The 27,274-nt window shown below is 37.2% G+C and overlaps 1 protein-coding gene across 2 annotated transcripts; it reads left to right on the top strand.

Annotated features, from left to right (window-relative positions):
- Nucleotides 1-11,004: 11,004 nt before the first annotated feature.
- KBTBD8 (kelch repeat and BTB domain containing 8) lies at nt 11,005-23,971 on the top strand. 2 transcript variants are annotated; one of them, XM_024244218.3, is made up of 4 exons: nt 11,005-11,109; nt 11,724-11,934; nt 15,920-17,034; nt 20,685-23,971. In XM_024244218.3, the coding sequence occupies exons 1-4, from the start codon at nt 11,094-11,096 to the stop codon at nt 21,146-21,148; spliced, it is 1,806 nt and encodes a 601-aa protein (XP_024099986.1). In that variant the 5' UTR covers nt 11,005-11,093; the 3' UTR covers nt 21,149-23,971. The 2 variants fall into 2 exon arrangements, with proteins under 2 accessions (XP_024099986.1, XP_054407878.1); XM_054551903.2 differs by lacking the exon at nt 11,724-11,934 and having other exon boundaries at nt 11,058-11,109.
- Nucleotides 23,972-27,274: the final 3,303 nt, after the last annotated feature.

Below are 27,274 nucleotides of genomic sequence, written 5' to 3'. Positions count from 1 at the left end.
TGGTGAGCCGAGATTGTGCCACTCCACTCACTCCATCCAGTCTGAACGACAGTGAGACTCCGTCTCCAAAAAAACAAAAAACAAAAAAACAAACCAAAAACAAACCTTTATTTTCACCTTCATCCATACGCCTTTTTTTTTTTCCCATTAAGAAGAGAAACCAGTTGACACTGTGTGGCAAAATCTGGAATCATCTATCATCACTATTGGAAAAATACCCAGGAGAGCAGCAGCATCAACTTGTATTCATTAACAAAGATCTCAATACAGTTGAGCATCCTTAATCTGAAATCCTTCAAAATACCAAATATTTTGAGTGCCAACATGATGCCACAAGTAGAAAATTCCATATCTGTTGAGGGGTGGGGGACTAGGGAAGGGATAGCATTAGGAGAAATACCTAACGTAGATGACGGGTTGATGGGTGCAGCAAACCACCATGGCACGTGTATATCTATGTAACAAACCTGCACGTTCTGCACATGTATCCCAAAACTTAAAGTATAATTTAAAAAAATGTAAAAAAAAAAAATTTCACATCTGAAGTCATGTTCCAGGTTGCAGTCACACACAGTCATACCTTTGTTTCATGAACAAAATTATTAAAAGTATTATATGAAATTATCTTCAGCTTTTGTATATAAGGTATATGTGAAACATGAATGAATTCTGTGTTTAGACTTGGGTCACATCCCCAAGATATCTCATTATATATGTACAAGTTTTCTAAAATCCAAAACATTTCAAAGTCAGATACATGGGCCCCAAGCATTTGTGATAAGGAATACTCAACTTGTACTGCTTTCCATCATATCCAAACACTCACTCTGGTCAGGTGGGGTGGCTCACACCTGTAATCCCAGCATTTTGGGAGGCCGAGGGGGTAGCATTGCTTGAACCCAGTAGCTCGAGGCCGACCTGGGCAACATAGTGAGACCCTGTGTCTACAAATGATTTAAAAATTAGCTGGGCATGGTGGCACATGTCTCTAATCCCAGCTACTTGGGAGGCTGGGGTGAGAGGATCAGTTGAGCCTAGAAGGTTGAGGCTGCAGTGAACCGTGCTCTCACCATTGCACTCCAACGTGGGCAACAGAGTAAGACCCTGTCTCAAAACAAACAAACAAACAAACAAATAAACAAACAAAAAACCAAACATTCATACTTCTTCCATATTTCTTTAAGGAAAAAACAAAATAATTTTTATTGTCATCTCATTGCAACAGTTCAAGGTTAGTAGAACCTCCTTTCTACTAGTTTTGTTTCTTTACTTTTTCTTTTGAAAATGTTTAAACCTGCAAGAGTACAGTGAATTCCCACAAAGTCTTTAATTTACCAAAAGTTTGACATTTTACCACTTTTGCTTTATTATTTTCTGCATATGTACTTTTATACTTATTATTAGTGCCAAACCACTTGACAATAAGTAGTAGAAATCATGGCCCTTCACTTTAGCTTGTATTCTTTTAGAACAAAGGCATTTACCTAACAAACACGGCCTAGAGGGTGAAAGGAAGAAATGGCTGGTATTCACCAAGGACAGATGCAAAAGGGACCAATTTTTTGATGAAGAATTTGCAGAGCAATTAAATTTCCCCTGTGACTGCAGGAACCTTGTAAGTAAAATAATTTCAATCTGAGCTTAGGCATGCTCCTTTGACCTGTTTTAGCCTGAGCAATTAATAAAGTGTTTGGATTGTATTTGCACTACAAGCCTCAACTCCCTGAAGAGTAAGTAGGCTAACACACAGGTGGAAAAATTAGCAATTTATTGATTGGGTACATTCCAAACATAGTTGAAGCTTCCTTAAGCTGTTTCTAAGACCCCAAGCTGTGTGCATTCCTGTGATCACATTGGCTCCCTCTCAGCCATTGGGATTAACATACTGCTGGGCCAGGGTTTGCCTTCTGATTCACACATTAACAACCCACAAATATCCTTTTGCCAGGTATCATATCTGACATTCCGGAGTCAGTTCTTCTGCAAGGCTTGAGGCTCGGACTAGAAAACAAAACTTACCCTCTGGGAAATAACATTAAACCTAAATTCTAACGCAATTTGATGCTGAAAGATCAAAGATTCCTCAGTGTAGTTTACTAATAACTCCCCACCATTAAGTATAAAAAATTCCTTCTACATGCCTTTCGCCTCTGCATTCAACTGTGTTTGACAAAGCCTGTCTCACAAACTCAATTAGAACCACTGAGCTTAAACACACCCCTTTCCTTGGTCACTTACAGTGGATCTTTTCCTCACTGCTCCTATCATGGCAGAGACTGTTCTTAGAAAATTGTGCTCTTGTAAAAAAGATCTCACAATAGCTCTCATATAAAGCTTATCGTCAACGGTCAGTGTCCAATTATGTCATGCCGTGTTGTTTTTCCAATGGGACAGACTGCTGCTTACATCAAGTTGGAGGATATATTTATGGTACTGTTTTGAAGGGCAGTGTTTTAAGTTTGAATTACAAGATATTTTTGAAAATATAGTCAACTCTTTCATTTGGAGCTCAAAACGAATATACTAAATCTGCACTTCTGAATAGAAGTCCATATGCCTGGACATAAAATGTGCAGTGATAGAGCACAGTGGGACTTCATGAGTATTGGTGTATATAGTCTCAACTATAGACATTTCGAAGGCATAATTTTCATTTCAATAGATTAAGGCACGTGTGTGAGAAAAGCGTGAAAATTATAAGAGCCCAGAGTTCTTTACTATTGACATTTGGGGCCAGATAATTCTTTGCTGAGGTACAGCCATCCTAGCTTCTATCCACTAGGTGCCAGTATCAACATTCACACCCCAAAAGGAGACAACCAAAAATGTCTCTAGATATTCCCAAATATTCCCTGGGGGACAAAAATCACCCTTGGGGAGAATCCCTGCAATAAATTGTTTTGGTTTATTTTCCCATGTGGCTAAAGTAAACCAATCTTAGAAAGTGCTGGTTTGTCTTAGGCATATGTGAATATGACACAGAGTGCCTCCTTACCCGCACGGTCATAAGGTTTTCTTTATCTCTGCATCACTAAGAGTGTATAGCACAGTCCTCTTATAATATGTCTGTGATTGGGGCTGATTCCCAGATGTTTCTAGCTTTTCTCCTTCTGGGAATGGTAGAATAGGACTTCCTATTATACTTCCACTTTAGATGGCCACATGACTTGTTATGGCCAATGAAATGGGACTGGAAGTGATGCGTGTTTGTCCAGGTGGAAACATTAAGAGCAAATGCACAATTTACCACGTTTCCTTTTTTTCTGGCATGGTGACCAAGCACATTTGCCAAGATGGCTGCTCTCTCAGTCTGGCCTCTGAGTTACTGCAAAGAGTAGAGCCCCCTGCTGATCTGACTTGGATATAAGAATGAGTGAAAAACAAAATTTTGTTGATATAAGCTGCTGAAAGTATGGGGTTGTTTGTTACAAGTAACAGTATGTGTTAGCTATGATAGGCTAAGATGTATTTTCAGTGTCACAGACATTTGAATTCAGAGTGCCTATGAGTGGTTTGGTTCCTTTTCTTCCATACTTTAGAAAGGTTAGGAATCACCAGTGATGATGAGCCTATGCCACCACATTGAGCTGAGAAGACAGCTGCATCTCAGGTTCCTACTCCAGCTTAACTGTGATTAATCTGTAAACTGGTTAATTTACCATGAAGAACAACAAATTAATTGCTATAATAAGCTGAAAAATTAAATGGAATTTTCATTTTACTATTCAAGTACTACCACAAGTAGTAATAACTAATATTTACTGAGTACTTTCTCTGTACCAGTGGCTGAGCTAAACACTCTGCATATATTTACACAGATATCTCCTTTACTCCTTATAATAATTTTCTAAGGTTAATGCTCTTTTAGCCCAATTTTAAAGCTGGGAAATCTGAGGCATGAAGAAGTTATTAGCTTCCTCTGCGTCATAGCTAGAAAGTGTTTCAGTGAGATTTGAACTTGGGTAGTCTGATTCCAGAGTGTGTGCCTCTTCACAATTATGGGAATCTACCTCCTAAAGAGTGATTCTCACTCTGATACCCCAGAAAACCAGGTACCTATGTATTGCGCAGACATAGACACAAGTTAGAGCTATGTGTTCTCTAACAAAGAGGTCTTGAGAAACGTTGGAGAAAACAGCCATATATTTGAATTGGCACAAAATCAGTTAAAGGCTGGTTCTTCTCCATGGATTATGGTAAACCAAGTTGCTCAAATCTACTGTAATTAAGTGAATATATTTCTTTCTTAGGGATTAAACTGGGTATGCAAGAGAGCAACATGTAAAACATCTGTTCTTAAGATGCTTCTTTGGCCTTGTGTCACAACTAATCTACTTAGTGTTATAATTTTCTTTCCAGATATATATACAGCATTCAGCCACAATTATGACTAAGGCTTGAAGTCTCTATCATATTAACCTGCCATCTTTAAGTCTTACAGCCAGTAAGGTGGCTTATCTCCAAATATGGCTCACACGCAACCATACTTCCTGGTATTCAGGCCCTTTTGCAATTCCCTCCCATGTTGAATCTCACTCTTCTCACAAGATGACCCAGGGAGCCCCTCCTGCAATAAAAATATATACTTTACAGATAGATTTGGGGTGATTGTTTACCTTGCAATTTTCTCTTCAAAGTATTGTTTGAATTCTTTTAAATGTTAAGATTCTCTCCATTTTTATTAGTATTAAACATTTGATGGAGAGACCGGGAGGAGAGAGCAGAGAGAAGTAAAACTGAGGCCATGAAACTTAGAGTTCAACTATTGGAAAGCTCAGTAAACTCTTCATGCAGTAATTCATCCATTGTAATAGTACAATGAATGAATGACTCTTCATGCAGTAATACAGTACTACTATGATGGATGAATTACTGCATAAGAGTTTACTGTTTATCCATTGTACTACTTTCCTTTTGCTGCTGTAACAAATTACCACAATCTTAGTGGTTTAACACAACACAAATTATCCTACAGCATTGGATGTTAGAAGTCCAAAACCACGATGGTGGCAGGACTGCCTTCCTCACGCAAGTTCTAGGGCAGAATCCATTTCCTTGCCTTTTCTAGCATTTAGAGGCTGCCTACATTCCTTGTCTCATGACCCCTTATTTCATCTTCAAAGCATGTCACTCAACCTCTGCTTCTGTAATCACATCTCTTCTTATAAGGACCATGTGATCACAATGAGCCCACCTGGATAACCCCTACATCTTGAAATCCTTAATTTAATCACATCTTCAAAGTCTCATTTGCCATGTGAGATAACATAGTCACAGGTTCTGGGGATTAGAGTGTGACCTTCTTTGGGCAGCCATTATTCTGTTCACTACATCCATTCCCATTCAATATATTCATTTATGCAATTAATTATGTAAGCATTTATTGATACATAACATATCAAACAGTGAGATAGTTGATAGAAATGTAAAGAATATAAAGAATTGACTACATGCATTCAAAGCAGCATGCATAGACCTTAAATACATGGTACCAAGCGAAAAAAGTTAGAAACAAATTGAGGTCCATAGCATGATACCATTATATAAATCATAAGAGCACATAATCAACACATATTCAATACATTAATACATATTTTACAAGAACAGAAACACAGGATCCACATCAAACCCATCATAATGGTTGTATTTGAAGTTGGAAGAGGATGGAAGAACGGGGATTGAAGGCAATAGTACATATGTAGCAAAAGAGATGGGGTATATGGACAAAAGATAATATTGTGTTGTGAACCAAGGAGTATAACTCTACGCTGTGAAATGGATATTTAAAAGGAAAACAAACAAATTACTTTTAAATAACAAACATAGTACACTTATGTAAACTTTAATAGTGCTGTTAACAAAGTGGGAGAACATACAGCACAGAGGACCACAGAGCAGGTAGAAGGAGCATGTTGTAGAACACTTGTTCTCAACTGCGATGATTTTCCCCCAGAAGACATTAGACAATGCCTGGGGCCATTTTCATTTTCGTAACTGAGAGGGGGGTGCTACTGGCACCTAGTGGGTGGAGGACAGAGATGCTGCTAAGTATCTGACAATGCACAGGGCAGCCCCTACAACAAAGAATTATGTAGCTGAAAATGCCAATAGTGCTGAGATAAAGAAAAACCATGTGTAGAACAACCAGAAAAAAATCCCTGAAATTATTGTGACATGTCAATAGATTTGATTTATAAATATTTGATTATTTGGGGGATTAAAATATAATCAACTACTCATCCTCTATGTTCTCTCTGCTGGGTTTAAGGAACTCCTTTCCAAACACCTGACGCCTATTCTTCATGAATTTCAGTTCCTGTGTCTACACACTGAAGATTACTGATCCCTGATTCTCCTTACATTTAGAGTTTTTAGTGATTCCATGGACTTAAAAAGATAAAATCATAATTGGGGTTAGAAAGAATCAACAATCATTGTTTAATTCCATTAGTTCTATTTGGGTTATAAGCCAATCTTCAAACAGAAAAGAGTGCTGATGTCTCACATTTTGACAGTGGCTTTAGCTCATGCAATCATTCTAAGTTCGAACATTATTGAATAAATTAAGGGTACAGTAGAGTAATTCTGTTCAGGATCTCCAATGTTGTACAAGAATTCAGTCTTTCAGTAGAACAGTGAAGCAGTGTCAACTTAATAAATATTGATGGCTAATCACGCACATACATATTTTAGCCATTTCTTTTCATTATTTAGTGAACAGACAAAAAGTGCTAAATCACTATACCTCTAAAATTATAAATTTGGTTTGATAAAGTCAAATTAGTTTAATGGTATGACATATATCCCTCTAGTCTTTCCTTTTTTTTTTTTCAATTTCTTGGGGCATGAAACCATCTCAAACCTATACCAATAATTCTGTCCATTCATGACAGATATTGATTGACCTTGTGTTTGACACAGAACCAGACATGTTCAATAGGGAGAAAATCCTACACTTCAATTTCAATACTCCATTTTATTCCCAGACCTTTATATGCTGTTATCAAAAGAGAGTTGGCTTTGGAGCCAAAGACCCCTAAAAGACTATGGGCAGGTTATTGAAATTATCAAGGCTTTGGTCACTTCATTGTAACACTGTTCTTAGAAAATTTAATTAAAAGGTGAAATTAAGTGCAATAAAGTAGGTAACACAATCATTATTCCTTTTCCTTGTTCTACTCCTAAATTCAGCCCTATCAATATTAAAGTGAATGCTTTACCTTCTGGGTCAAGCCAAGATAAAGCAATTAGGCAAGAAAGTGTTCCATCACTTGCAAATAGTTGTATGGTGTATCCTCTTTGGATGCTCAGCTTAAATCCCACACCAGCTGAACAGAATTCCTTATCTCTTTCGAAATCCTTAACATTAATTGTTGGAAATACTTATTTTATGCTAACTAGGGGTTGCCCTTAGTTCTCATTTTCTAGCTGATTTTCATGGGAATAAGTTTTATTTTCACAGATAAACTACAAGATCCTTGAGATTAGGAATCTCATATCTCTACATCCGTCTAATCTTTATCTATCTATCTATCTATCTATCTATCTATCTATCTACCTATCTATCTATCTAGTTTTGTATAGGAAACACTGATTCAGACAGTGCCTTCTTAGAATGCAGGTTGTGGGAGGAGGCAATCAATATTTCTGAGGAACTGAATATTACTGCCACTAGCTTCACAGTCTTTTTTTTTCATGTATATGCTAAATTCCAAATACTTAAAAATTAATGCACATTAATATCCTCCAGTACGATCAAATTCAGTGATTCATGAAATGCAATCTTCTAGTTATTACCATGTTGAATCCTCATATAACCTCAAAGGGAATAAAAAATTAAAAATACAACAAAGCCCAGTGCTGCCCAATCAGTAAACCTGATGTTAGTATCTATTTAGAGTTTTGTATTTAAAGAAACTAAATCATGGGCAATATATAAAGTTTTAGAAATTTAAAAAAACTTTGTGTATCTGATGCCATATTAAATTTATATTGAATAATCGCTTTTGTTGTTTCATTTATCTAGCCAATGTAGAAGTTTTTGGCAAGAAAAAAAAGTCACATTGAAAATATCAAGAAGGTTGTAGCTGTAGGCTGAGAAGGATAAATATATAAGGATGTCAGCTGCTAAAAGGTATGCGTTACAAGTATTCTCTCTTTACTTTCATTTTATACAGCTCTGGTCAATTTCACAGCCCCAACCAGTACTGAACAGAGAAATTGGAAAACTGCAGAATCGATTTGCAGAAGCGAAGTTCTATTTTCTTTTACACCTTCTTCATCAGAGTTGCTATCATTCTTGTGTTGTGTGGTATTATTGAGAGTAGCCTGGGTATAGCTGATAATTGCTAAAGTCATTCTCTTGAAATGAAAGCAGAAAAAAACAAGGAGCCTTCAATTTCTCATTTTCCAAATTTGATGCTTTCATAATCCTTCATTTTTGCTAGAATTTAAACGTAAAAACTTTTCTTCTCTCAAGCAACCATGATTATAGCAATTCTCTTTGCTTGTGATTCCTAGGTAAAAATAATATTAAAATAATAAAGCTCTAAGTGTCTAATTTGAACTAAATATAGGACCTTCAAATATTCTGGTTCAGTTTTTCAGTTTCCATCCTTAATTGATTTTACTTTAAACTTTAAATATAGAAGAAAATTGCAATATAGTACTTAATACCTTAAGATGAAAACTGGTTTACTTTTGCTGCTCTTTCCAGATGTGCAGTAGATTCAGGAGGTTCTTACTAAAATTCAAACTAGAGCTGTTTGAAAACAAAGCTGTAACCTTTGGCTATTTAGTATCAATCCTGAAAAGGAATCTCCTCAGTATTCTTACAGATCATTGAGAAAGAATAGTTGTGGTACAACTGACTCAATTTCGAGATTCTCCTACTTATTCTGTGTTTTTTAAAAATGCATTTTAGTGATGATTAAATCTTTACTATGTAATGCCATCTGCCCAGTAGAATGGAGTCCATTTACAGTGTCATATAAATGGCAACTTTTTACCTATAATTTTTTTTCTATTTATTTTTAGATTGGCTTTTGTTCTTCGTATTCTGCTCCACCTCCAATTTATAAATCTTTGTGGGTCAAAGAATCAGAACACTGTCTTCTAACTAATCAAACAATATTATCAAGTCTGTTTGTTACTAAGTTGAGAATTGAATTTTTAAAAAAATTGGCCAAGTTTCTTAAGGCTTAAGTAGATAGATGGCTACAAAACAACAACAAAGCACAAACAAAACTCCTGTATTTTAAGAGATTTGAAAAGGTTGCCAGATAAAATACAGAACACCCAATTAAATTTAAATTTCAGATAAACAACAAATGATATTTTAGTTTAAATATTTCTCAAATAATGCATGCCCTGTATTTTTATTTGTAGTATCATCAGATGTTGTCAAACCCTAAGGATTACACCATTTTTTCCCTCAATACTAACCATACAAAATGCTACCATTTTAATAAATTAGAAAGCAACATCATAAAAACGAAAAAATAAAGTTATGAGTAACAAAAATTAAGTCAATTTCATCTATCCAGAAACGTGCATACAGGACATTCTCAAATAAGAAATTATAAGTGCATATGGATATGCATAAACCCCAGTCATGAGGAAACACCACTTCCTGTTAACTTGCATGGGATTATAGTATTTTAAGTTCTAAATTTCTCAGCAGACCTAGGGGACAGAACTGAATTGTTTTTCATAATTATTTCTCTTTCTCAATCACAATTTAAATTCCAAGACCCTTTATTTATCAAGAAGTTCAACGGTTTGATTTTCTCAGTGCTAGAAAAGTTATGCACACGGGCTAACTATATGTCTACTAGAAATTCTTCCCATTCGCTGATACTTCCTTACATTTTAACATTCTAGAGATAGCATTCCCAATGTTAGCTCATTTGCAACTTACATTTATTTTTAAAATATTAAACATCTATAATGTGCCAGGCACCCCGTTAGATGTTAGAAACACAAGATGAGTAAATAAAAATTCGTCAACAGTAAAATTTTGATTTTCTTTCCAAAAGGTTGCAGCCTATGAAATCGATGGAATACGGATTACTATTACTTCACGTTACAGATGAAGGATCTAAGCGCTCAGGGGTTGAAAGGTCTTATGTCAGTTCTCACATATAGTGACGAAAGAGCCAGGGCTTCAGTGATCATCCCTGGCTCCGGGCTCAGGGCATTCCGGTATTTTTTCAAAGGAAATTCCGGAATACTTAGTATTGTATCCCCTCCAATTCCCAAGAGCAAAAAGTAAAGCATCTTGGATCCCCCTGTAATGTTCACGTGAGGAACAGGTGTTCTCTGGGTGTGCTAGAAAAGCAAGGCACCAGTGGGAGTTAAAGATCCTAAGCAGCCGCTGTAACCAGACCAAGTTAATCTGTGGAAACCAGAGCACCCGGCCAAGGCGATGCTATTTCAATTGGGTGTCATAGGTGACTCATCAGAGACGCCTTGCTTTTGGGCCTTCTGATATTTTTCTTCAGGGTGGGACGTCAGATTTCCTTTGCATTTTTGGACAACAGCCCTCCTGTCCATTTCCAAATTTTTCTGGTTTTACAGCTCTCACGCAGAGCTTGATTTCATACCGGAAGCTAGTCACTGGCAGGAAGTTTACGGAAGAAGAAAAAGGTAAAAAAATGTGCCGGGGGCCAGGAGAGAGGCCTAAAATGGGGGAAATTCGCACTTGAAGAGCTTTCCCTACCCCAGCCCCTCAGAATGACAGTTCTCCTCCGCCAGAAGACTACCTCTCCCGGCAGGCACTGCGCGCTCGACGGCCACAGGCTGGCCAGCTCCCTGCTCTCCACCTCCATCCGAATCAGCCAATAGGAATTCCCGGCTTGGGCCTCCGCCCGACCCGGACCACGCGGGAGCCGGGGCAATCAAACTACATTTCCCGACACGCATGTGCTCGCGCCGTGGCCAATCAGCGCCAGGAATTCGGAGGCTAGGGGCGGAGCCAGATGCACAGGACACCCCATTGGCCAGGGGAAGCTTAGAAGAGCCGGAACCCGGGAGCTAGAGAAGCGAAATGACATTTCCTTTTTAAATAGCTGGAGCCGGGGCCCCATCGAGAAATGGCCGCGTCGGCAGGTGGGTCGTGTGGTGGCCAAGGCGGCGTGGAGGGAGGTGAGGGGGAAGGTGGGCCGGGGCCGGCCACAGGCAGTGGGATGAGGACGTAGGGGTGCGGAGCTAGAGGGAAGGATGAAGCGGTGGAGGGGAATGAGAAGAGGGAGGATGAATGGTGCGGAGGGCGGTGGGCGGTCCGGCGGGACCGGGATGGGGATGGGGAGGCTGGGTACCCGCTGGCGCTGCGCCCCAGGAGGCAGCGGGAGGCGGCTTGAGGGGGCACCGGCGGCCGCCGTTGTTCGAGCTTCCCTCGTGAGGCTCTGCCCTCGGCTCTCGGCGGAGTCCGCGCAGACGCCTCGCCTGGGCTGCGAGCGCGTTCCCTCCGCGAGCACGGGTGCCGGGCTCGCCGGGCTCCGCAGGAGCAGGCTGGCCTTTGAACTTGTTCCGCCGATCGTGCTCCGCCCTCTGTCTCCCAGATCCTAAACTCGCGGTCCCACGAGGTCGTGCGTATATCCACAGACATTTGTATATATTTGTAGGGGGAAAAAGCCTAGCAAGCAGACACACAAACAGAAAAATCCCGCGATGCCGTAACTGGCTCGGCACTTCTTGTGGTTGTACGATTTTTCTCCTCCTAGATTTAAGTAAGTCTTCCCCAACACCGAATGGGATTCCATCTTCAGACCCAGCCAGCGATGCCATGGACCCCTTCCATGCTTGCAGTATTCTTAAGCAACTCAAAACAATGTACGATGAAGGACAGTTGACAGACATTGTAGTGGAAGTGGATCACGGGAAAACATTTTCCTGTCATAGAAACGTTCTTGCTGCAATCAGCCCTTACTTCAGGTATGATGATGGTAGGAACTTCTGTTGGTATCTGCACCAAGCTCCCTTTCCCCCTCAGTATTGTCCACTTGATGTTTATATTGAGATGCGATAATGAAATGAAACCAATGACTTTGTTTCTTGAGACTAGAAAACAGGTCCTCTCTTACTAAGACCTTCGTTTGACTTGAGGGATTCTTCTAGATTTCGGGTGATTGGTTTTTAAGTTAGTGGGCCTGTGTGTGTGTGTTTGAGGTAAATGACCAGAAAATCTAGACTTGTGCTGGTCAGTATGGAAGCCAGTAGCCATGTGTGGCTGTTTAAACTTAAATTATAAGTTAAATGAAATAAAACATTTAGTTCCCCAGGTACACTAAACACCTTTTGAGTGCTTGGTGGTCACCTGCAGCTAGTGGCTGCCATATTGGGCAGCACAGAGATACAGCATTTTCATCATTGGCAATTTTATTGGACAGTGCTGATCTAGAATTTCTTTCAAAAAGTTATCCATAATGCATGTTTCTTTAGTGTATGGGATCTTTTATAAAAGAGTTTAAAACATGTAGCATGTTCCTTCAAAAACAAATTACCATCAATAGATTGTTTAAATGCTATGGGGGTCAAAGCAAGAATGAATATAGTTTCTATGTGCCTAAGGCCCCAAATTAATAATATCCAAGATTTCTAGAAGTATGTTAAACGAAGTTTTTATTTTTACTTATATTGTTTACTATAAAACTTTTAAAAGTAAAATTAAAAAACTTGGGTCTGAAAAATAACTTCCTACTTTAAGATTGGTGGAAAAGGCAGTTTTCTGCGTGGGCTTAACTTCTTTTTTGTCAAATGCTCACTTTAAGCCTTTCAGTATTCACAAGTGGTGCATAAATAATAGTAAAGTTATCAACCACACTCTGAATATGATTTTTCCTTTTGAAGGTGCTTACCTTTATAGGGCACATAACCATATAATGTTCCAACAGTAGTTTCTGGTTCCTCTTTCTCAGAATACTGGGTTAAATATAGTCACTTCAGTCTGATGCTTGTGATGTAACCGTTTAGACTTGCCTAGGGTAGGTCATTGGACTACTAAGTATTAATCATAGCAAGACAGTGAGCTGGAAAAAAAAAATCACATATGCAGAAAGTATGAAGTTTGGCTTGGTAATGGAAACTTCTAGTGAGATTCACTTACCGAGATTATCTATTAGATATGGTTAGGTCATTTGTATGTTTAAATATATGTCACAGTTACTACTTATCAAGCTCTAGGCTAAGCTTACTTTACATGTATTGCCTTATATAATCTTTATAATCCTATCTCTGCATAGTTGTTGTTCCATTTTACTTATGAAGAAGCTGAGGCTCAGTGAGATTAAGTTTTAATAACCTGCCTAAATCATCTATCCAACAAGTAAATGGCAGAGGCTACATCTGATTCCAGAGCCAGACTTCTTAGTCGCCATATGACTCTTAAGGAACAAGAGTGGGTACAGTTTCCTTTAAAACATTTTTATTGTATATTGCATTTGAATAGTAAAAACAAAAACAAAACAAAACAAAAACTGCAAAGTAAAAATGTCTATATCTTACTGAAATTTAATAATCTGGATTATATCATTTAAATGTCATACTTATGTATGCTTACTAAGTATACTTATTAAGTATAATACTTAGTAAGCATACATAATAAGTATGATATATGTATACATATTAAGTATACTTATTAAGTATAATACTTAATAAGTATACTTAGTAACTTTACATAAGTATGACATTTTCACCTTGCAGTTTCATTTTTTATTTTTGAAGACCTAGGAAAAAATTTTACTTTAAAAGAAGTATGCTATGATAGATTCCTAATTTTCTTGATTCCTTAAAATCTTAAATTCTTTAATTTTATTAAGTCAAGTTTTAAAAGGAGTAAAAAATACTTGAGAAATTTTCTGGGGATACGATATGTGCATTGAAATAAAGATATTTGGCTAGAAAACTCAAGGATTAGAATTTGATCTCTTGCTAGAGGTTTTCGTACCGAAATTTCTTGGTACCAGCGCTGCTTCCTGTGTGGGATGTAGAAAATCATACTTAGTGTTTCTACGTCTTGCATCACTAGTGGAAGAATTAGAACAGCTGGAAATCTGGAATGGCTGTTTCATGATACCAGTAACTCATCAGAATTGAAATTTGTATGATTATTAGAAATTTTTTGCTGCTCTGGATTTTGTGTGAGGAAGTGCCCTGGCTTCATTTATGTTGAGTTTACATGAAGAACGTACTAGAACAGAGGAAAACTCATGAAGTGTGAGACCACTCCTGTGTGTAAGATGCACCTATTCAAGTCAGCAGCAGTAGTTCCCATGATAAAGGGATATGTGGTAATGTCTTTCTTTGGGAGTTAATCTCTCCCTAATGCAGGGCTTTATTTTTCTCTTTAATTGGTAGCTGTATAGGTGAGTCTTTCAGCACCTGAATTGAAAACCAGCACATACGTAGGAACATCTAGTTTTTAGTCATCAAAAAAGCCAGTGTGATACTAAATTAAAATGTACATTGTAGAAGTAAAAACAGGACTTGAAGATGATTAACCTGGGCAGCAAGTTGAGTCCTTGTAACTCCAGTGTTTCTCATACTGCATTTTAAAATTAATTCCATGAATTTGAGAGATTTTTTAAAGTGACTGGAAATCTTTGCAATTCATTTTTCATAACATCACAAAAATTAAATAGGATGAGTCTGGATCATCTAGAATGAAACTTTAAAGGAGCGAAAAGAAAGGCAAATGGTGTTTGCAAGTGACTAATACTTAAAGAGTCAGGCTGCTTAATGTTTCGGTCAAGAAAATCCCATAAATGCAACAATATTTTAATAATAGAAAAAACCAACTTGGTCTCAAAGGTAAAAGTTTGGGGTTTTAAAAACCATTATCTTCAAAGAATCGGTTAACTATTAAACTCTGTTTAAAAGAGCCATTATATATTGACTCTACCATAATCTTTATTTATGTCTAGATTTAGGTAGGTAAAATATGGTATCTTTGAGAAAATGAAGTATTTCCTTTTAAGCATATGTTCTCAAAATTTCCAAGGGTAAGTGAAGTGATTATTATATTACTTATAATGGTTAAGGCAGCATTCAAAAGATGACAGTTTTAAAAAGGAGTAGGTGGAGAATATGTACTTTTAAATAACTTCTTGCTTTTCTAAGAGGAACATTTTAAAGATATATTTTGGATACAAGTTGCCTTGTAATTTTCACTAGGACATGAAAAGTTTTTATTAGGTTGTTTCTTTGTATGCTAATGTATCATGTTGATACCTTTATAGGTATTCTTTTTTTTTTTTTTTTTTTGAGATGGAGTCTCACTCTGTCTTCCAGGCTGGCACTCAGCTCACTGCAATCTCCACCTTCCGGGTTCAAGCGATTCTCCTGCCTCAGCCTCCTGAGTAGCTGGGATTACAGGGATGTGCCATCACGCCCGGCTAATTTTTTATTTTAGTAGAGATGGGGTTTCACCATTGGCCAGGCAGATTTTGAACTCCTGACCTCATGTGATCCACCCACCTTGGCCTCCCAAAGTGCTGGAATTACAGGCGTGAGCCACCATACCGGGCCAGTATTCTTAAGCTTTTTGACTGGCATGGCCCAATTTAAGATCTGATGTCCCTAAGGCATCTTGACCAGAACTCTGGATAGGGGCTTCTAGGAAAATAAAGTGACCTGGAATATGTGTGTCACCTTTTGATTTGCATTTACTTAGGTGTACTCTCCTTTTTTCATAGTTGGCACACAGCGGGCTAGCCCTGAGAATATGGGGTTTGAGGTTAGCCAGACTAAATCCTTCTGATACATTATCAATTTTTACTCCTATTCAGAATATCAGGGACTATTTTAGGAAATATTCTGTTTCAAAAGGTTATCTTTGTGGTAACTTTGTACTTTTAAAATCTTGCCACAATAATTTTGATTTATAGCATACGTGTAATATTAACCACTCTTTCCTTCTTAGATCCATGTTCACTAGCGGCCTTACAGAAAGTACTCAAAAAGAAGTTCGAATAGTTGGTGTTGAAGCTGAATCGATGGATTTAGTGTTGAACTATGCCTACACCTCCAGAGTTATTCTCACAGAGGCCAATGTTCAAGCCTTGTTCACTGCAGCTAGCATCTTCCAGATTCCTTCAATCCAAGACCAATGTGCTAAGTATATGATCAGTCATTTGGACCCACAGAATTCTATTGGGGTCTTTATCTTTGCAGATCATTATGGTCATCAGGAACTCGGAGATCGATCAAAAGAATACATTCGTAAAAAGTTTCTGTGTGTCACCAAAGAACAAGAGTTTCTCCAGTTGACAAAAGACCAACTGATAAGTATTCTAGACAGTGACGATTTAAATGTAGACCGAGAAGAGCATGTTTATGAAAGCATTATAAGGTGGTTTGAACATGAACAGAATGAAAGAGAAGTGCACCTTCCAGAAATTTTTGCTAAATGCATACGTTTTCCTCTGATGGAAGATACCTTTGTAGAGAAAATTCCACCTCAGTTTGCACAGGCTATAGCCAAAAGCTGTGTAGAAAAGGGACCATCCAACACCAATGGCTGTACACAGAGGCTTGGAATGACTGCTTCTGAAATGATCATATGTTTTGATGCTGCCCACAAACACTCAGGAAAGAAGCAAACAGTGCCTTGTCTAGATATAGTCACAGGAAGGGTGTTTAAACTATGCAAACCACCAAATGACCTGAGAGAAGTTGGGATTCTTGTATCACCAGATAATGACATTTACATTGCAGGAGGGTACAGGCCAAGCAGCAGTGAGGTCTCCATCGACCATAAGGCAGAAAATGATTTCTGGATGTATGATCATTCCACCAATAGATGGCTATCCAAACCATCCTTGCTTCGAGCCAGAATAGGCTGCAAACTTGTCTATTGCTGTGGTAAAATGTATGCAATTGGAGGTCGCGTTTATGAAGGTGATGGGAGAAACTCACTAAAATCTGTTGAGTGCTACGACAGTAGAGAGAATTGTTGGATGACTGTTTGTGCGATGCCAGTTGCAATGGAATTTCATAATGCTGTGGAGTACAAAGAGAAGATCTATGTTTTACAGGGTAGGTGCCTAAGTGATTTAGTTTTTCATGGAAGGGTAACACATCAAGTGGTGGTTTACTTAATTATACTGAAACAGTTGTGTTCCCGTTAATTGAGGAATACCTCCAGCTTCCTTATCAAACTATTGGAACAGTCTGTTCTGTAAAGAGCTATAAAGAAAATAAACTCTTGAATTAAAAAAAAGGTATTGTTAAATTACTAAAATAATCCTATACTTTTTAATGATTTTGTGTCTTGATATCATGTAGAATAACTATTTTTGAAAACATTCTTTAATAAATAATATTTTGGCATTTTGGGATAACTATTTCAGAGTAGTTTGTAGGACTTGAAATAAATAGCAAGGTTGTTACATGGCTGTTTTTGCTCTTGAGTAAAATTGAGATGTTGTAGCAACTGGTATTCTATGGAATTTACTGGATTAGTTTAAAAGAGAAAAGAACAAAGCATTAATTAAGTTATACTATTTAGTTACCGAAGAGTTTTATATAAGCCTTATTATTGCAAAAGTTATGAAATTTAATTACAAAGAGTTTGGAAGTATAGTCTTCAAGTTTCACCTTCACTGCTGTTTATGTTGCCTTTCATAATACATTTTCAATTTTTTTCACCAGAAAACTTTGAGATGTCACTTTTTTTTGGTTTGCCATTTTAAGTGGGACTATCTGATATATGTAGTGTTTGTTTTGTTTTGTTTTCTTTTTTATTTGTTTTTTTAACTGTTAAGGACTACTACTTTGGCAAAAATACAGTAGAGGTAGAGTGACTGAGTCAGAGTAAATAAGACATTTGATTCAAGGCTCTGATTTGTGATAACTAATATTTTCCTTTTATTTGGTTTCTTACACATTTTAGTTGCTTGAATGTTTAATGCAGTGTAGATAATAGCAACATCCTTATTCCTCGTATGTGTCTCTTAATTGATGTTTTTCTCACACTACTACTTAAGGAAAAGGAGCAGCTTCTATGAAGATATACAGTCATGTGCCATGTAATGTTTTGGTCAATGATGGATCACATACACAATGGTGGTCCTATAAGATTATGATAGCATATTTTTGCTGTACTTGTTCCATGTTTAGATATGTTTAGATACAAAAATGCTTCCCATTGTGTTACAGTTGCCTAGAGTACTCAGTACAGTCACATGCTGTACAGTTTTGTAGCCTAGGAGCAATAGGCTACAATGTAGCCTAGGTGTGTAGTAAGCTCCCATCTAGATTTGTGTAAGTATGCTCTATGATGTTCTTTGCACAAGGACAACTATCACTTAATGATGCATTTCTCAGAATATGTCCCTGTCATTAATTGATGCATGACTGCCTTTATCCCATTGTTTTCTTTCCTTCTTCTTTCCCCTCCCCCTTCCCCTTCCTTTCTTTTCTTTCATTTCTTTCTTTCTGTTTTTTTTTTTGAGACAGCGTCTCACTCTGTCACCCAGGCTGGACTGCAGTGGCATGATCTTGGCTGACTTCAACCTCTGCCTCCTGGGTTCACATGATTCTCCCACCTCAGTCTCAGGCACCTGCCACCACGCCTGGCTAATTTTTGTATTTTTGGTAGAGTCGGCGTTTCACTATGTTGACCAGGCTGGTCTTGAACTCCTGACCTGCAGTGATCCACCCACCTTGGCCTCCCACCATTGTTTTCTTTTAAAAATTGTGTTCCTTGCTCTAATCCTTTATTTAACTAAAAATTTCCTAGTAATATCCAAGCTCATTTGTTTAAGTTCAGTGTCAAGTTAATTCCTCAGAAGGAGTTGTACTCTCTGGTTCCTTATTTTAGTTAAATAGAAGCATAGGCCATGATTTGGGTTTGCTGTCTTGAGGAATAATGGAATAGAAGAATGGGTGTATAATCCATCCAGTATACTTGGATAGGTTATGTCATCCAGTATGATGAAGCTGTCTGTGTATGTGTGTATTTTGGTCTTACTGCCTGTTAGTTGATAGAGGTAGAATTAGATTCCTATTTGGAATGTGAAGTTTGTATATTAATGCAAATACTAAAGCAAACCAGCAATGAATTAATAGAATTTCAGCACTGGAATTATTAACATCATTTAATTTGAGGTTATATTTTATATAAGAGGACTCTGAAGCCCTAAGGGTTTCTTAATTGCATATTATTAGCTTTAACTTTTATTAAAGAGTACTTTAGATTTTAACATTCAACTTCTTTGGTGTGTCGTCTTTACTTTCTTATCTATAAGAAATTTATAGAGAAGTAGCACACATTACAAAGCTTACATTTCCTACCTTATTTATCAAGAATCCTGTTACAAATTAGGCAATAAGGGCAGATGATGTGCGAGCAAATCTGGGAGCTTTACAAGCTATTTTAAGTTAGTTGAAGGCAAAGCATCACTGTTATGAAGTAGGTAGTTGAATTTGTAGATAAGAGTAACCCTAGTTCAAAACGGTTTTCAAGGGGAAGCTCAATTTAGAATCTGGTATTTCCAATCTAAACAAAGCCTCTTTACATAAATAAACCTGACATGCATAGTCAGAAGCTTATGTTGTCCTATCTGTGGCTATTGAAGTATCATTTAATCTGTTCATAAAGGGTTCAGATTTTTATTACAAAGATTTTAAACAAATGCTATAATTAGCAAAACTATTATAAATCTTCACTACTGTAATTCTTTCAGACATTTTCATATTGGCAGTCTGACTCAGCATACCTTTTTATTATCAAATCAAAATAGAAACTGACTCAAAGTCAACGTCACAAACCATGTATGTGTTTTCTCTCTTCTTAAAGTCATGTTTTCTCCTGCTGAATATTTCTCTTTGCATTATAGCAACATTCAGGTAAGCACATCAGTGACCCATAAGCATAAATCTGCACAATTCCATCTGCTGTCTTCTAATTAAATAGCATACACATTTATCATGGCATATTTATGATGATGTTACATGTATGCATTTTGGTCTTACTGGCTGAACATTACTAATAATGCTTTTTTAGAGCTAGAGTAAAATGAATTTTCTATAAATACACAAATTGGATGGAGCAAATAGAATCAAGTTTGTGTTTTTTTTTTTTTTTTTTTTTTTTTTTTGAGATGGAATCTCACATTGTTACCCAGGCTGGAGTGCAGTGGCGTGATCTTGGCTCACTGCATCCTTCACCTCCTGGGTTCAAGCGATTCTCCTGCCTTAGCCTCCTGAGTAGCTGGAATTACAGGTGCCTGCCACCACACCTGGCTAATTTTTGTATTTTTAATGGAGATGGGGTTTCACCATGTTGGCCAGGCTGGTCTCAAACTCCTGACCTCAAGTGATCCACCCGTCTCAGCCTCCCAAAGTGCTGGGATTACAGGCGTGAGCCACTGTGCCCTGCCAGAATCAAGCTCTTAACAATTCTGCCATCAAGCCCAAGTAACTCCTTTTACCTTCCCAATACAAACCTCCCAATTCAGGTTGATTATAATATTATCTGTTATATTGTGTCATGGAATGACAAAATTTTAAGGTATTTTGTAACCCATATGAATGTATCTCTGGAGATTATAAAAGAAATGTTTTAGAAAGTGAAATACATAGAAAATTATGCCCTTTAATCTTCAGAGGTTGTAGTTACAACATATAGCCAAAACCAAACATAAAAATTTACATATTCTTGTTTTCTTTTTCTTTTTTTTTAGGAGAATTTTTCCTCTTCTATGAGCCTCAAAAAGACTACTGGGGTTTCTTAACCCCCATGACTGTGCCTAGAATCCAGGGCTTAGCAGCTGTATACAAGGACTCTATCTACTACATAGCTGGAACCTGTGGAAATCATCAACGTATGTTTACTGTAGAAGCCTATGATATTGAGCTAAATAAATGGACTCGTAAGAAAGACTTTCCATGTGATCAGTCCATAAATCCGTACCTTAAACTGGTACTTTTCCAGAACAAACTCCATTTATTTGTTCGAGCTACTCAAGTGACTGTTGAAGAACATGTCTTCAGAACCAGCAGAAAAAATTCCCTTTACCAATATGATGACATTGCTGACCAGTGGATGAAAGTGTATGAGACCCCAGATCGGCTCTGGGACCTTGGCCGGCATTTTGAATGTGCTGTTGCTAAACTGTATCCTCAGTGTCTTCAGAAAGTACTCTAAATGAGTAGCAGGCCTTAGTGCATCACTGGCATCTCATTCTTGGGAGATTTGTCTTTGATACAAAAGAGTGCTGACAGTATTTCAGAAAGCTGAGAGAGTTTTATACGTGGAAAATGGGTATGCTTAAAGATTGCAGGGTAGGGAGGGGTTTTCCATCATCCTTGTGACGTTTCATTTCAGTAAGGAAAAGATAACAAAGTGCAATTATCAGCATTTTTTTTTCCTGGCATAAAATTAATCATTTCATTTTATAATTTTGTGATAAATAGTAACTGAGGTACCAGATGAATCAGGACAACTATGCACTCTTGTAAGAGCATTTAGGGTATTATTGGGTAAAGACATCTAAACTCATTTAATGTGACTTTTAATTTTAAATACGGGTAACAATCTGAGGCAATATCACTAGGACTTTAGCTGTGACCTCTGTAACACAGAGAAGCACTAACTTAGATCCTCATTCTTAATATTTATATGTATCTATTTTTGTGTACTGTTTTCAAGTGTACTGAGATTTAAATGTGTTCTATTATTAGAGTAGATCGAAGAAAAAATTAGTCTCAGAAAGAGCTTTTAGTTTGATTGTTTCCATTTCCCATGTAATTTTAAGTTAAGCTAAAGTTTTGAAGTGGCAGTTTTCTGTCGATAACTTTTTCAAGTGCTAACACTGTCTCATTTGTGAAAATCTGGAAAAGTGCTCATATTCACAGGTGGCTGGTGCTAGTCTAACTTAATTCATGTGTATAACTAGATGGATTTAAATGGTCTGAGCCTATGCCTATCTTTCAAATTGGTGTGGATTTCATGGCCATAGTACTTTACCTGTTGAACTCTTGTGATTTCACGAGATTCTCTACTTATGTGATAGGAGGATATGGCCAGTTATTCATCTAACTGGACTCAATCTTAGAATAGTAGGAACATTATACCCAGTTTGCACTAACATGGGCCATTTGTAGCCCAACCTTCTCTTCCATCTACCTGTCCATTCATTATTGGTACAAGGAAAGGTAACTTATTTCTCTTCTGCACAGAGCATAATGTGAAGTTTTATACCTACTTTTAAAATTCTGCTTTCCAGAAACGAAATTCCTGCAGTGGTCTAATTTAATGTCTTTAAGTTTCATATTACAATTAAAACCTCATTTTTTTTTTCCATTTTTGCACTTAACAGTGATGAATACTTTTACATTGGAATCCTCCTTCTAGCTGAAGGTGATTGAAAAGGAAAAGAGTGAGTGAACAGAACCATAGCTTTCTAGGTACTAAAGCATTTTTTGCATTTAACTGATGAATTTCTAACAATCAGTTAGGAATATTAACATGAAGGACAAACCAGCTTATTTGTATACCTAAGGCAGGCATTTGGATCAGTAACATATTTTACTAAGCCTAGCATAATTCATAAAGGGTATAAGCATAGGACAGATTTTGCCCTCAATCACAATATTTGTATTCACTTGAAAGCAAACTGGCATGGTTCGTATTTTAAAAATCTTGCACAAATTGTAATGTGATACTGTGAAACAAATTGAAAACATTGCCTCTTTGCATCACATACCTCGTTTTTCAGAAACTTTCCAAAACTGCTTTACATAGACTTCTACAAGTAGGGAATGTTTTCTGAAGCAGAAGTTAAAATGGACAGCATTTCTAGAATTAACATTTTAAAATCTAGTCGTAGCTAGATATGTGGTTTCTTCTTATTGGTGTTGATAGTATGTCTGTAATCTCTGTATAAACTTTGTCAACATTTTTACCTCCCCAGTTTTATCTTCTGTTTTGTTTTTGTTTTTATCATCATGATGTTTTGGAGTTATTACTGTGTATTTTAAAAATCATTCTTTACAGTTTTGCATTGCTGAGGAGAGAGAAAAAACAATTTTTTTTTGCAAGAGATGTTCGTGTAATTTATTTTTGAAAGCTTTGTTGAATAAGATTTCCTGCCGCTTTTTGACAATCTTCTGTATTTAGAAAAATGTATTACTTGAAAACATGACATAGAACATTGAGTTAGCAATTTTCATGGGCTGTATGTTATATAAGAGAATGACATACTGTGGCTAATTCAACAGTAGATTTATTCTTATAGCCTGCACAATAGTTGATCTTTTGGCTATAACAATTTATATTGAGGGTACGATCTAAGTTAAGTGTGTCAAAAGCAAGGCTTAGGATTTGTTATGGGAGTAGAATATATATTGAATTTTGTATGAAGAACTATTTGTTTAAATTATATAGCTGGGATATTTTGCCACTTTTAAAATGGATTCAGAAGAGGTCCTAGAAAACTAAGATTAGTGACATGTGTGGGTTTATGTTTAGATATTTAAGGTGCATTTTCATAGTGTGATAAGACCTTAAGTAAAAGGCACAATGGGTACTACAGAATTAAAATGTAGGTCTAACATATGCCAGTTCCACTTTAACTTTGTTTTTGCATTTGAAGAATGTATGTAGCACTTTCCTATATATTTTTCACACATTGAAAACTGGACTTGGTATAACTATGTTACAGGAAAGTAGAAATTGTACTCTTTATTTTCCATCTTTGTTTTCTGTTCTACGAAGTTGATGCTTAAGCATCAAGCTGATTTTACTGGTCATGAGAACAAATGGATGTGATCATCAAGGAATCAGATTCCCTATGTAAAGCAGTTTAAAATGGAATTCAATGTTCAGTGCTCAGGTATGTAGTAAGTACTGTAGTCCTGTGGGGGCAAATGTGTAGATATTTTTAAACATTTTGCCATAATTGCACAATTTTTTGCATTTTTACCTGATGTCATTGTTTCTTATAATAAAACCTTTTCTGATTGAAAACTTCCAGTGTTGCAAAGTGATATCTGACTAGTGAGTGTTGCAGAATTAAAATCTGGTAAAAAATCATAAAATACCTTATGTCATGATAGAATGGAATGAGATTTTAATCTATTGAATACCTGTCCTCTGGTAAAAAATGAACTGGTTTATGTATATAATACTTTTTAAATTCTAAAGCAAGTTAGTTCACTTATATTGGTAAATTCTTTGTTCTGTTTGTTCTGGCCTAAAATCTTGTTATGTTTGACTCTTTTGTGTTGGTCCGCTTTGCATTACCATAAAGGAATACCTGAGATTGAGGCCTCAGGAGGCTTTAGCTCATGGCAGAGGGTGAAGCGGGAGCAGGAAAGAGGGAGCCAGAGAAAGTTGGGGGAGGTTCCTGTCTCTTTAACAACTGGATCTCACATGAACTCATTACCATAGGGAGGGCACCAAGCCATTGATGAAGAATCCACCCGCATGATCCAAATGCCTTCTACTAGGCCCCACTTCCAACACTGGGGATCACATTTCGACACGAGATTTGGAGGGGACAAATACCCACACTATATAATCTCTTACATATTTCATGTTTAATTCATCAGAAAGTCCCGTTGCTTCTTCCTTCATAATATACCCAGACTCAGACCACATACCATTTGCACCACTGTCACCCTAATCTAAGCCAGCCTATCTTATCTGACTTCATGCAGTTTCCACTGACTGGTCTTCCTTCTATCACCCTTGACCCCTCATAGCCTATTCTTTTCTCCACACAGTACTCAGAGTGATCCTCTTAAAACACAAGTCAGATCATGTTTCTCTTCTGCTCAGATCCTTCCAATGGCTTCCCATCTCCCTTCATATGACAGCCAAACTCCATACTTACATGATCCACACCTCCCAACCTTGTTGCCATTTACTTGGCTTGCTCTATTTTAGCCCCACTGACCTTGCTGTTGCTCAAACCTGCTGAGCACCTCCACAGCGACTTTGCCCTTGCTGTCTCTTTTGCTGGATAGATCTTGACAACTCACTCACTTTCTTTTTTATTAAAACATCACCTTACTGGAGAGGCCTTCTCTGATCACATTTTGTAAAATAAGATCATCCAACCCCACCCCCATCATACCTCCTGCTTTATTTTTCTGCTTCATTTTCCATGTGTGCCTTCCCCCATTGAAATGTACACTCCACAAAGGCAACGAGGAATTTATTTTAATTCACTGTTGCACTTTAGATTGATGCCTAGCACATAGTAGGCACTCAATGAATGTTTGTGGGAAGAAATGAATTTTCAGTTAAGTCTTGGAGCCTAAAGGATTATCATCAATTTTGTTGGTCTTTTCAAAAGAAAAACAGGTTTAGTTCTAATGAATTTTCTCTATTGTTTTGTGTTTTCGATTTCATTGATTTCTGTTCTAATTTTTATAGTTTTTTTTCTTCTGGTTGCTTTAAGTGTTTATAACTCATCTTTCTCTTTCTTTTCTTTTTTTTGAGACAGGGTCTTACTCTGCCCAGGCTGGAGTGCAGTGACGCAATCTTGGCTCACTGCAGTCGCCTCCACGGCTCAAGAGATCCTCCCACCTCAGCCTCCTGAGTAGCTGGGACTACAGACGCACGCCACTGTGACCAGCTAATTTTTTTTTTTTTTTTTTTTTTTTTTTTTTTTTGTAGATACGGGGTTTCACCATGTTGCCCAAGCTGATCTCAAACTCCTGGGCTCAAGTGTTCTGCCTGCCTCGGTCTTCCAAAGTGCTGGGCATGAGCCACTGTGACTGGCCTTCTTTTCCTAATATATGCATTTAATGCTATAAATTTCCCTTTAAGTATTTCTTTTGTAGAATCCCACAAATTTTATGTAGTATTTTCATTTTCTTAGTACAAAATATTTTTATCATGTCTTCTTGGGGAATATACCCTTTCATAATTATGTAATTCTTCTCTTTATCCTTGATACTCTTTTTTCTGAAGTCTTCTCTGTTTGAAATTAATATAGCCACTCAACTTTTCTTTTAATTAGTGTTTGCTTCATTTATCTTTCTCCATCCCTTCTCTTTTAACCTATCCTAATTTTAATACTTAAAAGGGGTTTCTTGTAGACAACTTACAGTTGGGACTTATTTTAATATTCATTGTGAGAATGCTGGTATGTTTAGATCAGCATTGCATTTAAAGTGAGTACTGATATAGTTGGGTTAATATTTACCATATTGGTTATTGTTTTCTATTTGTTGCCCTTCTTTGTTTCTTTTTTCACCTATTTTCCTGCTTTCTCTGGTTTTGACTGAGCATTTTATAGGATTCTATTTTATCTCCTCTTAGCACTTCAATTATACTTTAATTTTTTTTTCAGCGGTTGCATTAGACTTACAATATACATTTCAAAACTAATCTAAGTCCACCTTTAAATAACACTATACTGCTTCGTGTGTAGTGTAGGTATCTTCGAACAAAGTTCCCAATTTTCCCCTCTGATCCCTTATGACATTGCTGTCGTTCATTTTAGTTATCCATATGCTATAACCATGCAATACATTGTTATGATTAAAGTCATACTTTTAGATCAATTGATACTTAAAAAATAAGGTATTTTACTTCATCTTCACTTATTTCTTCAGTATTCATTTATTTAGGTAGATCTAAGTTTCTGTTCTGTTTCAATTTTCTTCTGCCCAAATAACTTCTTTTACTGGGCATTGCTTGCAAGACAGGTCTGCAGGTCATGAATTCCTTCAGATTTTTGTTTGAAAAAGTCTTTATTTCTCATGTTTCAAGGATAATTTTGCTGGATCTAGAATGCTAGGTTAGTGGGTGTTTTGCTTCAATTTTGTAAAGTGAGTAGCTTCTAATTAAATATCAGTCGTTTGGTGGGCCTGTGTCTTGGGGCTGTGATCCTCACAGGTGTTTCTCTAGTGATACAGCTTTTGGTTTTCCCCTCTCCATCCTCTTTCTGGCTGCACCATTCCCAATTTTATTTCTTTGAAGCCCTGACCCATGTTGATTAAATCCTTTTTCCTTTAGGTGAGAAGAGAAGGTTAGAGAGGTTTGGGATGGGAGGAATGCTCTTCCCCCTGCTTTTATCGAACTTTGCCAAAATGTTTTTCCGTGGAGAGTATGCTTTTTAAATGGAAAAGGTTCTGGGTGTATTTCATGATCATTACTCTTCCTGTCCCCTAGTCAGAGCCACTAGGAGGTTTGTCTCAGATCTTTGCCATGAGAACCTGGTGGAGTGCCTGTTGGTAAAATCCACAGAAGTGTAGGGGCCCCATAAGACTGAAGTTCCCGGGAGTTTTCCACTTTCATGGGAGTCCATGTTCAGCC

Source organism: Pongo abelii, chromosome 2 (assembly GCF_028885655.2).
Source record: "Pongo abelii isolate AG06213 chromosome 2, NHGRI_mPonAbe1-v2.0_pri, whole genome shotgun sequence".
NCBI lineage: Eukaryota > Metazoa > Chordata > Mammalia > Primates > Hominidae > Pongo > Pongo abelii.
The sequence above is the reverse complement of the archived record's forward strand: the minus strand, read 5'-3'. Positions and strand labels throughout refer to the sequence as shown.